The 11,889-nt window shown below is 42.2% G+C and overlaps 1 protein-coding gene across 2 annotated transcripts; it reads right to left on the bottom strand.

Moving 5' to 3' along the window:
* Positions 1-610: 610 nt before the first annotated feature.
* LOC123484169 (non-histone chromosomal protein HMG-14A-like) lies at positions 611-10,713 on the bottom strand. Of its 2 annotated transcripts, none has more exons than XM_045214177.1 (6): positions 10,596-10,713; positions 9,500-9,529; positions 9,290-9,319; positions 7,575-7,628; positions 5,635-5,760; positions 611-1,374 (listed from the first exon to the last, which is right to left on the bottom strand). In XM_045214177.1, exons 1-6 carry the CDS (start codon positions 10,608-10,610, stop codon positions 1,327-1,329), a joined length of 303 nt encoding a protein of 100 aa, XP_045070112.1. In that variant the 5' UTR covers positions 10,611-10,713; the 3' UTR covers positions 611-1,326. The 2 variants fall into 2 exon arrangements, with proteins under 2 accessions (XP_045070112.1, XP_045070113.1); XM_045214178.1 differs by having other exon boundaries at positions 9,500-9,526.
* Positions 10,714-11,889: the final 1,176 nt, after the last annotated feature.

Genomic DNA, 11,889 nt, shown 5'->3' with positions numbered 1-11,889 from the left:
CACACTAACTCTTAGCCCCCTGCAGAGAAGACTGGCACCCTGCTCTCACAGCTGATACAGGACAAGGCTGACACCTAGCGGTCATAAACAGAACTACACTCTCCACAACTAAGAGACAAAATGGAGCCTGCTCTTGAAAGAATCTCCTCCAATACTTTTACATTTACATCATTTACAATTTTACAATGCAATACTTCTTTCTTCCTTCCCTTTTTTATTGCTTCTGTCAAAGGTATCACTCTTTCTTTTTTAAAGTTGGTCGATTTATCTCAGAGGTAAAGTATTACTGTTATAAATGCGTTGAACCTGCGACCCAGGCTTTTCTCTGTCTATACACTGCCATAGAGCATTATACCTAACAGAGCTGCTGTGTGAGGAGAAATGGGGTTAACATTCACACTGTAGGGCCTAGTCCTGAAGCATGATCAATGGAGAATCCAGGAGTAGGATTAATGTGCCTGAAAAAAACGTCCCTCGTTTTCCTGCTGGATTAGTCAGGAGCTAGTTTCACACCTGTGAGTGAAGCCACAACAGAACTACAACAGCCTTCACACAGAATGAAGACCCAACTAGACCGGGCTAGGAGGATGGAATAAAGACTCAACAAAGGTTTGAGGAAAATTCACAGGACTTTTTTTATTATTAGAGAATTCCAGAACATCAGAGGGACAGACAGACTCCTGCACACGTCAGAGAACCCTTCATCTAAAAAAACGTCTTTAGAAAACCAGCAAGATGGGAGCTGTCACAGACACAGCTGCTGTAGTTGCCTAGGAGACAAGCATGTCACTGTGCCCGGAATGTTTCTCATGATCCTCTTCCTCTTTCTTATTGGACAACACACTTTCTACACGCTTAGAACATGTTTAATGTAAAAACAGGAACATTTAGACAAAGCAAAGGAACTCACTGCACAGAACAGACGGGATCAAAACAGAACATCAGGGAGAACCGTTAATAAACCAGGACTAAGGTAGAACCCTAGGAGAACCAACTGTGGAGGAAGGAGGGGGCACAGGAACACACAACTCACTATGGGACGGGACGCGCTTTCCTTCCTACACAATCATGAAACGCCGTTTAAAAAAGATTTTAGTGTGTTCATCATCTTGCCTGCAGACACTTTGTTGATATGACCACTGCAGACCTGCATCATATTACTCAGCTTCGCTTTGTGCTAAAAATCTGTATGGATAGTAGATCGTGTACTTATAAAATCATTGATAAAAATATTCCTCTGTTAACAATATGCCTTGGAGGGGGACCACGAACACTGGGGCAGGCTGGGGGGAGGGGGGGGTCGGGGGTTAGGGGTCGGCAGTGTTGCTACTCAGATTTGGCTTCCTCCTTCTCCGCCTCGGGAGCCTCCTCCATCTGCAGGGTCAGAGATTAGAGGTCAGTAGAACATAGTATAGTAGTATACAGTCGTGGTCAAAAGTTTTGAGAATGACACAAGTATTGGTCTTCACAAAGTTTGCTGCTTCAGTGTTTTTAGATATTTTTGTCAGATGTTACTATGGTATACTGAAGTATAATTACAACCATTCCATAAGTGTCAAAGGCTTTTATTGACAATTACATTACGTTTATGCAAAGAGTCAATATTTTTCAGTGTTGACCCTTCTTTTTCAAGACCTCTGCAATCCGCCCTGGCATGCTGTCAATTAACTTCTGGGCCACATCCTGACTGATGGCAGCCCATTCTTGCATAATCAATGCTTGGAGTTTGTCCGAATTTGTGGGTTTTTGTTTGTCCACCCGCCTCTTGAGGATCGACCACAAGTTCTCAATGGGATTAAGGTCTGGGGAGTTTCCTGGCCATGGACCCAAAATGTCGATGTTTTGTTCCCCGAGCCACTAAGTTATCACTTTTGCCTTATGGCAAGGTGCTCCATCATGCTGGAAAAGGCATTGGTCGTCACCAAACTGTTCTTGGATGGTTGGGAGAAGTTGCTCTCAGAGGATGTGTTGGTACCATTCTTTATTCATGGCTGTGTTCTTAGGCAAAATTGTGAGTGAGCCCACTCCCTTGGCTGAGAAGCAACCCCACACATGAATGGTCTCAGGATGCTTTACTGTTGGCATGACACAGGACTGATGGTAGCGCTCACCTTGTCTTCTCCGGACAAGCTTTTTTCCGGATGCCCCAAACAATCGGAAAGGGGATTCATCAGAGAAAATGACTTTACCCCAGTCCTCAGCAGTCCAATCCCTGTCTGTACCTTTTGCAGAATATCAGTCTGTCCCTGACGTTTTTCCTGGAGAGAAGTGGCTTCCTCGCTGCCCTTCTTGACACCAGGCCATCCTCCAAAAGTCTTCGCCTCACTGTGCATACAGATGCACTCACACCTGCCTGCTGCCATTCCTGAGCAAGCTCTGCACTGGTGGTGCCCCGATCCCGCAGCTGATTCAACTTTAGGAGACGGTCCTGGCGCTTGCTGGACTTTCTTGGGCGCCCTGAAGCCTTCTTCACAACAATTGAACCTCTCTCCTTGAAGTTCTTGATGATCCGATAAAAGGTTGATTTAGGTGCAATCTTACTAGCAGCAATATCCTTGCCTGTGAAGCCCTTTTTGTGCAAAGCAATGATGACGGCACGTGTTTCCTTGCAGGTAACCATGGTTAACAGAGGAAGAACAATGATTTCAAGCACCACCCTCCTTTTAAAGCTTCCAGTCTGTTATTCTAACTCAATCAGCATGACAGAGTGATCTCCAGCCTTGTCCTCGTCAACACTCTCCCCTGTGTTAACGAGAGAATCACTGACATGATGTCAGCTGGTCCTTTTGTGGCAGGGCTGAAATGCAGTGGAAATGTTTTTTGGGGGATTAAGTTCATTTTCATGGCAAAGAGGGACTTTGCAATTCATCTGATCACTCTTCATAACATTCTGGAGTATATGCAAATTGCCATCATAAAAACAGAGGCAGCAGACTGTGAAAATTAACATGTGTCATTCTCAAAACTTTTGACCACGACTGGTCAAATGAAACCATTTAGTACAGTAGTGTACAGTACAGTAGTATATAGTACAGTAGTGTACAGTACAGTAGTATATAGTATAGTAGTGTACAGTACAGTAGTATATAGTATAGTAGTGTACAGTAGTATATAGTATAGTAGTGTAGTGTACAGTAGAACATAGTATAGTAGTGTAGTGTACAGTAGAACATAGTATAGTAGTGTAGTATATAGTAGTGTACAGTACAGTAGAACATAGTATAGTAGTGTAGTATATAGTACAGTAGTGTACAGTACAGTAGAACATAGTATAGTAGTGTAGTATATAGTACAGTAGAACATAGTATAGTAGTATCTAGTACAGTAGTGTACAGTACAGTAGAACATAGTATAGTAGTGTAGTATATAGTATAGTAGTGTAGTGTAGTGTACAGTAGAACATAGTATAGTAGTGTAGTATATAGTACAGTAGTGTACAGTACAGTAGAACATAGTATAGTAGTGTAGTATATAGTATAGTATATAGTACAGTAGTGTACAGTACAGTAGAACATAGTATAGTAGTGTAGTATATAGTACAGTAGAACATAGTATAGTAGTATCTAGTACAGTAGTGTACAGTATAGTAGTATATAGTATAGTAGTGTAGTGTACAGTAGTATATAGTATAGTAGTGTACAGTACAACATAGTATAGTAGTGTAGTATATATTATAGTAGTGTAGTATATAGTACAGTAGTGTACAGTATAGTAGTATATAGTATAGTAGTGTAGTATATAGTACAGTAGTGTACAGTACAACATAGTATAGTAGTGTAGTATATATTATAGCAGTATATAGTATAGTAGTGTAGTATATAGTATAGTAGTGTACAGTATAGTAGTATATTGTATTGTAGTCTTCCTTAGCTCAGTTGGTAGAGCATGGCACTTGCAACGCCAGGGTTGTGGGTTCGATTCCCATGGGGAGCCAGTATGAAAATGTGTGCATTCACTACTGTAAGTCTCTCTGGATAATGTAAATTACACTACCCTTCAAAATTTTGGGGTCACTTAGAAATGTCCTTGCTTTCCATGAAAACACACATGAAATGAGTTTGAATAGGAAATATAGCAAAATGCATAGGAAATGTAGTCATTGACAAGGTTAGAAATAATGATTTTTAATTGAAATAATAATTGTGTCCTTCAAACTTTGCTTTCGTCAAAGAATCCTCCATTTGCAGCAATTAAAGCCTTGCAGACCTTTGGCATTCTAGTTGTCAATTTGTTGAGGTAATCTGAAGAGATTTCACCCCATGCTTCCTGAAGCACCTCCCACAAGTTGGATTGGCTTGATGGGCACTTCTTACGTACCATACGGTCAAGCTGCTCCCACAACAGCTCAATAGGGTTGAGATCCGGTGACTGTGCTGGCCACTCCATTATAGACAGAATACCAGCTGACTGCTTCTTCCCTACATAGTTCTTGCATAGTTTGAAGCTGTGCTTTGGGTCATTGTCCTGTTGTAGGAGGAAATTGGCTCCAATCAAGCGCCGTCCACAGGGTATGGCATGGTGTTGCAAAATGGAGTGATAGCCTTCCTTCTTCAAGATCCCTTTTACCCTGTACAAATCTCCCACTTTCCCACCACCAAAGCACCCCCCCAGACCATCACATTGCCTCCACCATGCTTGACAGATGGCATCAAGCACTCCTCCATCGTGTTTTCATTTGGTCTGCATCTCACAAATGTTTTTCTTTGTGATCCGAACACCTCAAACTTCGATTCGTCTGTCCATAAGACATTTTTCCGATCTTCCTCTGTCCAGTGTCTGTGTTCTTTTGCCCATCTTAATCTTTTATTTTTATTGGCCAGTCTGAGATATGGCTTTTTCTTTGCAACTCTGCCTAGATGGTCAGCATCCCAGAGTCGCCTCTTCACTGTTGACGTTGAGACTGGTGTTTTGCGGGTACTATTTAATGAAGCTGCCAGTTGAGGACCCGTGAGGCGTCTGTTTCTCAAACTAGACACTCCAATGTATTTGTCCTCTTGCTCAGTTGTGCACCGGGGCCTCCCACTCCTCTTTCTATTCTGGTTAGAGCCAGTTTGCGCTGTTCTGTGAAGGCAGTAGTACACAGCGTTGTACGAGATCTTCAGTTTCTTGGCAATTTCTCGCATGGAATAGCCTTAATTTCTCAGAACAAGAATAGACTGATGAGTTTCAGAAGAAAGTTCTTTGTTTCTGGCCATTTTGATTCTGTAATCGAACCCACAATTGCTGATGCTCCAGATACTCAACTAGTCTCAAGAAGGCCAGTTTTATTGCTTCTTTAATCAGCACAACAGTTTTCAGCTGTGCTAACATAATTGCAAAAGGGCTTTCTAATGATCAATTAGCCTTTTAAAATGATAAACTTGGATTAGCAAACACAACGTGCCATTGGAACACAGGACTGATGGTTGCTGATAATGGGCCTCTGTACGCCTATGTAGATATTCCACTAAAAATCAGCCATTTCCAGCTACAATAGCCATTTACAACATTAACAATGTCTACACTGTATTTCTGATCAATTTAATGTTATTTTAATGGCCAAAAAAAATGTTTTTCTTTCGAAAACAAGGACATTTCTAAGTGACCCCAAACTTTTGAACGGTAGTGTATGTATAGTAGAGTAATGTATATTACCTGGTTGGTCTTGGCGTCTCCGTTCTCAGAGTGGTTCTCCTCAGCGGCCTCGGCCTCAGCGTTCTCCTTCGCTGCTGCCTTCTTAGTTTTCTTCTCCTCCTTCTTGTCGTTCACAGCCTTCTCTTTCTGGATGGGGGGGATGACAGACATTATCTACAGTAACTTCGGAAAGTATTCAGACCCCTTGGCTTTTTCCACATTTTGTTACGTTACAGCCTTATTTTAAAATGGATTAAATTGTTGTTTTGTTTTCTCATCAATCTACACACAATACCCCATAATGACAAAGCAAAAACATGTTTTTATAAAATGTTGCTAATTTATTAAAAATAAAAAACAGAAATATCACATTTACATAAGTATTCAGACCCTTTAATCAGTACTTTGTTGAAACACCTTTGGCAGCGATTACAGCCTCGAGTCTTCTTGGGTATGATGATACTAGCTTGGCACACCTGTATTTGGGGAGTTTCTCCCATTCTTCTCTGCAGATCCTCTCAAGCTCTGTCAGGTTGGATGGGGAGCGTCGCTGCACAGCTATTTTCAGATCTCTCCAGAGATGTTTGATCGGGTTCAAGTCTGGGCTCTGGCTGTGCCACTCAAGGACATTCAGAGACTTGTCCCTAAGCCACTCCTGCGTTGTCTTGGCTGTGTGCTTAGGGTCAATGTCCTGTTGGAAGGTGAACCTTCATCCCAGTCTGAGGTCCTGAGCGCTCTGGAGCAGGTTTTCATCAAGGATCTCTCTGTACTTTGCTCCATTCATCTTTCCCTCGATCCTGACTAGTCTTCCAGTCCCTGCCACTGAAATATATCCCCACAGTATGATGCTGCCACCACCATGCTTCACCGTAGGGATGGTGCCAGGTTTCAGGCCAAAGAGTTCAATCTTGGTTTCATCAGACCAGAGAACCTTGTTTGTCATGGTCTGAGAGTCCTTTAGGTGGCTTTTGGCAAACTCCAAGCGGGCTGTCATGTGCCTTTTACTGAGGAGTGGCTTCCGTCTGGCCACTCTACCATAAAGGCCTGATTGGTGGAGTGCTGCAGAGATGGTTGTCCTTCTGAAAGGTTCTCCCATCTCCACAGAGGAACTCTGGAGCTCTGTCAGAGTGACCATCGGGTTCTTGGTCACCTCCCTGACCAAGGCCCTTCTCCTCCGATTGCTCAGTTTGGCCGGGCGGCCAGCTCTAGGAAGAGTATTGGTGGTTCCAAACTTCTTCCATTTAAGAATGTGGGAGGCCACTGTGTTCTTGGGGACTTCAATGCTGCAGAAAAGTTTTGGTACCCTTCCCTAGATCTGTGCCTCGACACAATCCTGTCTCGGAGCCCTACGGACAATTCCTTCGACCTCATGGCTTGGTTTTTGCTCTGACATTCACTGTCAACTGTGGGACCTTCTATAAACAGGTGTGTGCCTTTCCAAATCATGTCCAATCAATTGAATTTACCACAGGTGGACTCCAATCAAGTTGTAGAAACATCTCAAGGATGATCAATGGAAACAGGATGCACCTGAGCTCAATTTCGAGTCTCATAGCAAAGGGCCTGAATACGTATGTAAATAAGGCATCGGTAAAAAAATTTATACATTAGCAAAAATTCCGATAAACCTGTTTTCGCTTTGTCATTATGGGATAAAAAAAAAATCCATTTTAGAATAAGGCTGTAATGTAACAAAATGTGGGGAAAAATCAAGGGGTCTGAATACTTTCCGAATGATCTGCCCATATGTAGCAAGACTACTATATGCCTTCTCTTTCTGGAGTGGGGGTTTGTAGTTCTGTTTTTTTGTGATGCTTCTGGGGTTTGTAGTTCTGTAATGTGATGTTCTTGTCTGTTGTTCTGTTTGATTGTTCTTGAGTTTGTAGTTCTGTAATGTGATTGCTGAAGAGTTTGTAGTTCTATATTGTGCAACCCTGGGGTTTGTAGTTCTGTTCTCTTACCTTTGCTGGTTTCTCCTTCTTGGCCTTGGGTTCAGCCTTGGCTGGGGCTGGTTTCTAGAGAGAGAGAACAAACATCAGTCTCATGTGTTCTACAACCACTGATCATTCCTAGTTCTACTGACCAATCGGAGCTAGGGCTTCAGATCTACCGACCAATAGGAGCTAGGGCTTCAGATCTACTGACCAATAGGTGCCAGGGCTTCAGTGGGACTTTACTAACTGGTTGCATGACTTATAAACTGGTTCAGAGTTGTGTAACCTGTTAAATATGTAATATATGTGGAATTAGCTGATGTATAGTGATAAGTGTAGTGTGAATAGAAGGGTAGATATGTATATAGAAGGGTTCATATGTAATACATTAGCTGCCATGTAAGGTAATAAACTACGCATAGTGTTCAGCAGGGTCAGTTATGGCATAGTGTTCAGCAGGGTCAGTTATGGCATAGTGTTCAGCAGGGTCAGTTATGGCATAGTGTTCAGCAGGGTCAGTTATGGCATAGTGTTCAGCAGGGTCAGTTATGGCATAGTGTTCAGCAGGGTCAGTTATGGCATAGTGTTCAGCAGGGTCAGTTATGGCATAGTGTTCAGCAGGGTCAGTTATGGCATAGTGTTCAGCAGGGTCAGTTATGGCATAGTGTTCAGCAGGGTCAGTTATGGCATAGTGTTCAGCAGGGTCAGTTATGGCATAGTGTTCAGCAGGGTCAGTTATGGCATAGTGTTCAGCAGGGTCAGTTATGGCATAGTGTTCAGCAGGGTCAGTTATGGCATAGTGTTCTCAGCAGGGTCAGTTATGGCATAGTGTTCTCAGCAGGGTCAGTTATGTATTAAGTGTATTAAAAAGCTGATTGTAGCTGTGTTGAATATGTTATGTGTAATTACCTGGTATATAGTGATAGTAAACGTGTTATTACCTGGTATATAGTAATAGTAAATGTGTAATTACCTGGTATATAGTAATAGTAAATGTGTTATTACCTGGTATACAGCGATAATAAATGTGTAATATGATTGTATAGTGATTGTAGCTGAGGTTATAGATGTGTTATTTGGCATATAGTGGTTGTATGATGTGTTATAAGGTGGTATATTATGTGCTGTAAAATTAATTATAGTCTAAAAATGTGCTATAAGCTGTAATAAGAGGTTATAGATGTGTAATAAACTGGTATATAAGTTATATGATGCGTTATAAGGTAGTGTATAGGTTATATGATGTGTTATAAGGTAGTGTATAGGTTATATGATGCGTTATAAGGTAGTGTATAGGTTATATCATGCGTTATAAGGTAGTGTATAGGTTATATGATGCGTTATAAGGTCGTGTATAGGTTATATGATGCGTTATAAGGTAGTGTATAGGTTATATGATGTGTTATAAGGTAGTGTATAGGTTATATGATGCGTTATAAGGTAGTGTATAGGTTATATGATGTGTTATAAGGTAGTGTATAGGTTATAAGGTAGTGTATAGGTTATATGATGCGTTATAAGGTAGTGTATAGGTTATATGATGCGTTATAAGGTAGTGTATAAGTTATATGATGCGTTATAAGGTAGTGTATAGGTTATATGATGCGTTATAAGGTAGTGTATAGGTTATATGATGTGTTATAAGGTAGTGTATAGGTTATATGATGCGTTATAAGGTAGTGTATACGTTATATGATGCGTTATAAGGTAGTGTATAACATCTGTATGGTAGCTGGTCTCACCGCTGATAACCGGGCGGATCTCCTCTGGGGCTGCAACAGGAAGAGAAAACACGTCAACACACAACACACACTGATCCAAACCCTCACACACGCTGTCCGAGACCAACTATGTTGAAACTGAGCTGATAAATAATAGTTGATATATTTAATAGTAATTATAAGTGATGAGTTGTAGTGGAGGTAACAGTGTTGAGTCTGTCTCAGTCTCACCTCCTCCTTGGCGTCGCCAGCGGCTCCCTGCTGAGGACAAACAACAGATAAACAACATTTATCACAACATCCCTTTACTGGAGTGCAGGCAACAGTCCTTTACTGGAGTGCAGGCAACAGTCCTTTACTGGAGTGCAGGCAACAGTCCTTTACTGGAGTGCAGGCAACAGTCCTTTACTGGAGTGCAGGCAACATCCCTTTACTGGAGTGCAGGCAACAGTCTACGGTCGCTCAAATTACGTATTTCTGAACTGTCAGGGAAGACCCCAGATAACTTTTCAATTTCAAGAAAAAAGTAAAAATGTCATAGATAATGTTAAAATAAACTTGTTTTTAGACCCATTAGATTTAACTGTAATGTAATATTTGAGTTTTGTTAACAGGTTATGTGTTTTTGGACCAGTAACACTGAAAGTTGGGGTCCCTAAGTATCTGTCTCTCTCTTTCTCTCCTCTCTCCATCTCTCTTCTTTCTATGAACTCAGGCAGGATTTGAAAACTCGCGCGGGGCGGGATAAGCGAGGGGGGAGGAGCAGCGTTAAGCCTCCGCAGCGCCGCCCGCCGGTAGAGACACGACACTGCAGCCACCTGGGACCATGAACAAAGAGAAAAAATATACAATTGTATCCAAATACGACGACGATTGCATCGTTTAACGATCAGAATTGAAACTAGAGATACTAAAGCGAATTCTCGAAGTCATTTTGGGCGGATCGAGGGGAAAATGGCGGTAACTGAAGCGTTTCTGTTCGGTAGGTCGAAGAAGACTTGGGCTGCAAAGCATGGCTGCTGGTTGTGCTTTAACTACATGGAGACAGAGAGAGACTTCTGGCTTCCCAAAGGACAGCGACTGCCGGTGGAAAACAGACTTTTAAGCCCGCAAGCGATCAGAAAAAGTAATTTAAACACTAAAACATTACATATTATTTTTTAGAAAATACCCTCCAAATAAATATCATAAATTCCCCGAATAAATAGGTTTATAATTAAGTAATCGTTGGAGAGGGGATGGCTCTCCACATTCATTTGCAAGCTATCAATAGCTGCCTGCTTTTCTGGTTTCACAATCCTCTCTAAATAGTCACCAAACTACGTACCTTTCTCTTGGGCATGTTGGATTCTGTTTCAGATGGAACTATAAAGTGTTTAGCTAGCTAGCTGTTGTGAGTTGAGTGCATGTGAAGCCAAGTGTCTGCTGCCGCCTGGTCCGTGTAGTAAACACACAGGAACAGCCACCAGACTGGTTGAATGGGGGGAGGGGTGCGGCTAAACGCATGATTGATGTGCTCTCCGCCAATTACGGAGCGCTATTCGCAGTGCAGAACACTGTGAATTTGGGAACCAGTGATGTTCTTTACGCGCGAAGTGCTTCTAGCAAAGGGAGGGAAGTAAAGCCTTGCTAAAAGAAAAAATCACCATGAAAGAATGTATGTGTCCCTGCAAACAGAGAACATGGTTTGATGGGGTCTAGAGGTTGCGTTTAATTTATAATGTCTTATTTCAATGAAAGTCAAATAAAATAATCCCTCTCTCTATTCAAAGCATCATAGAACGACTGTCTCTCCTCCACAATTATAACTTCCGCCCAAAATAAGACGGAAAATACATCAACATTTAGCTTCGTGCTTGTGGCCAACATGGCGCCCTTCTTGCTCTACACATTTTTGTTTGTCGGCTTTTCTAAATTCATCTGAGGAGAGGGAATGCATGCGTCGCATCGGCCGGGAGCCTGTAGGTGGCTTCAGCTACAAAGCCCAGTGTGAATGAATGGGCTGGTCTCGCTGCACCCCTGGCGGACGAGGACAGACAGCACACCTCACTAAAAACATCTTCCTCTCTTATCTAGTCAGACACACCGAATAGAGAGAGAGAGGGGACGGAATATGAATGATCACCTTCAAATGTGACCTACTAGCCTTATTTTATTTGCTTCTATTAGCTATTGTAATTAATAGCCATTATCTAACTGGACTAAAATCCCAAAAGGGCCAGATGTACCGGTATTGTAGTGGGGATGCAGTGTTTGATGTCTGCCACTGGAGGGCGCTCTGAGACGCCCTTTGACCGCCACCTGGTGCGACATTGTAACCAACTGTAACTGGGTTCGATTATGACGTCATTCTAATGGACGCTACCCTGCTACTTCTTGATACATTGTTGCATTCAGACACAAAGTGGAGCTCAACGTTGAATTAGATCAGACGGTGAAAATAGACATCACATTGACTGGACAGACTAGGACTAGAAGGTCATATTTCTCTCTTGAAAGTTACAGTGCCTGACCCTTTACGTCCACGCCTTTTAGCTATCGAGTCCGTGGTCGACTTTTTGCCACTGATTAAGTCACGGTGACATGATTCAACGAAAGAGGGAGAGAGTGCAATAATAGAA

The sequence above is a fragment of the Coregonus clupeaformis genome, unplaced genomic scaffold (assembly GCF_020615455.1).
Source record: "Coregonus clupeaformis isolate EN_2021a unplaced genomic scaffold, ASM2061545v1 scaf0210, whole genome shotgun sequence".
Taxonomy (NCBI): Eukaryota; Metazoa; Chordata; class Actinopteri; order Salmoniformes; family Salmonidae; genus Coregonus; species Coregonus clupeaformis.
The sequence above is the reverse complement of the archived record's forward strand: the minus strand, read 5'-3'. Positions and strand labels throughout refer to the sequence as shown.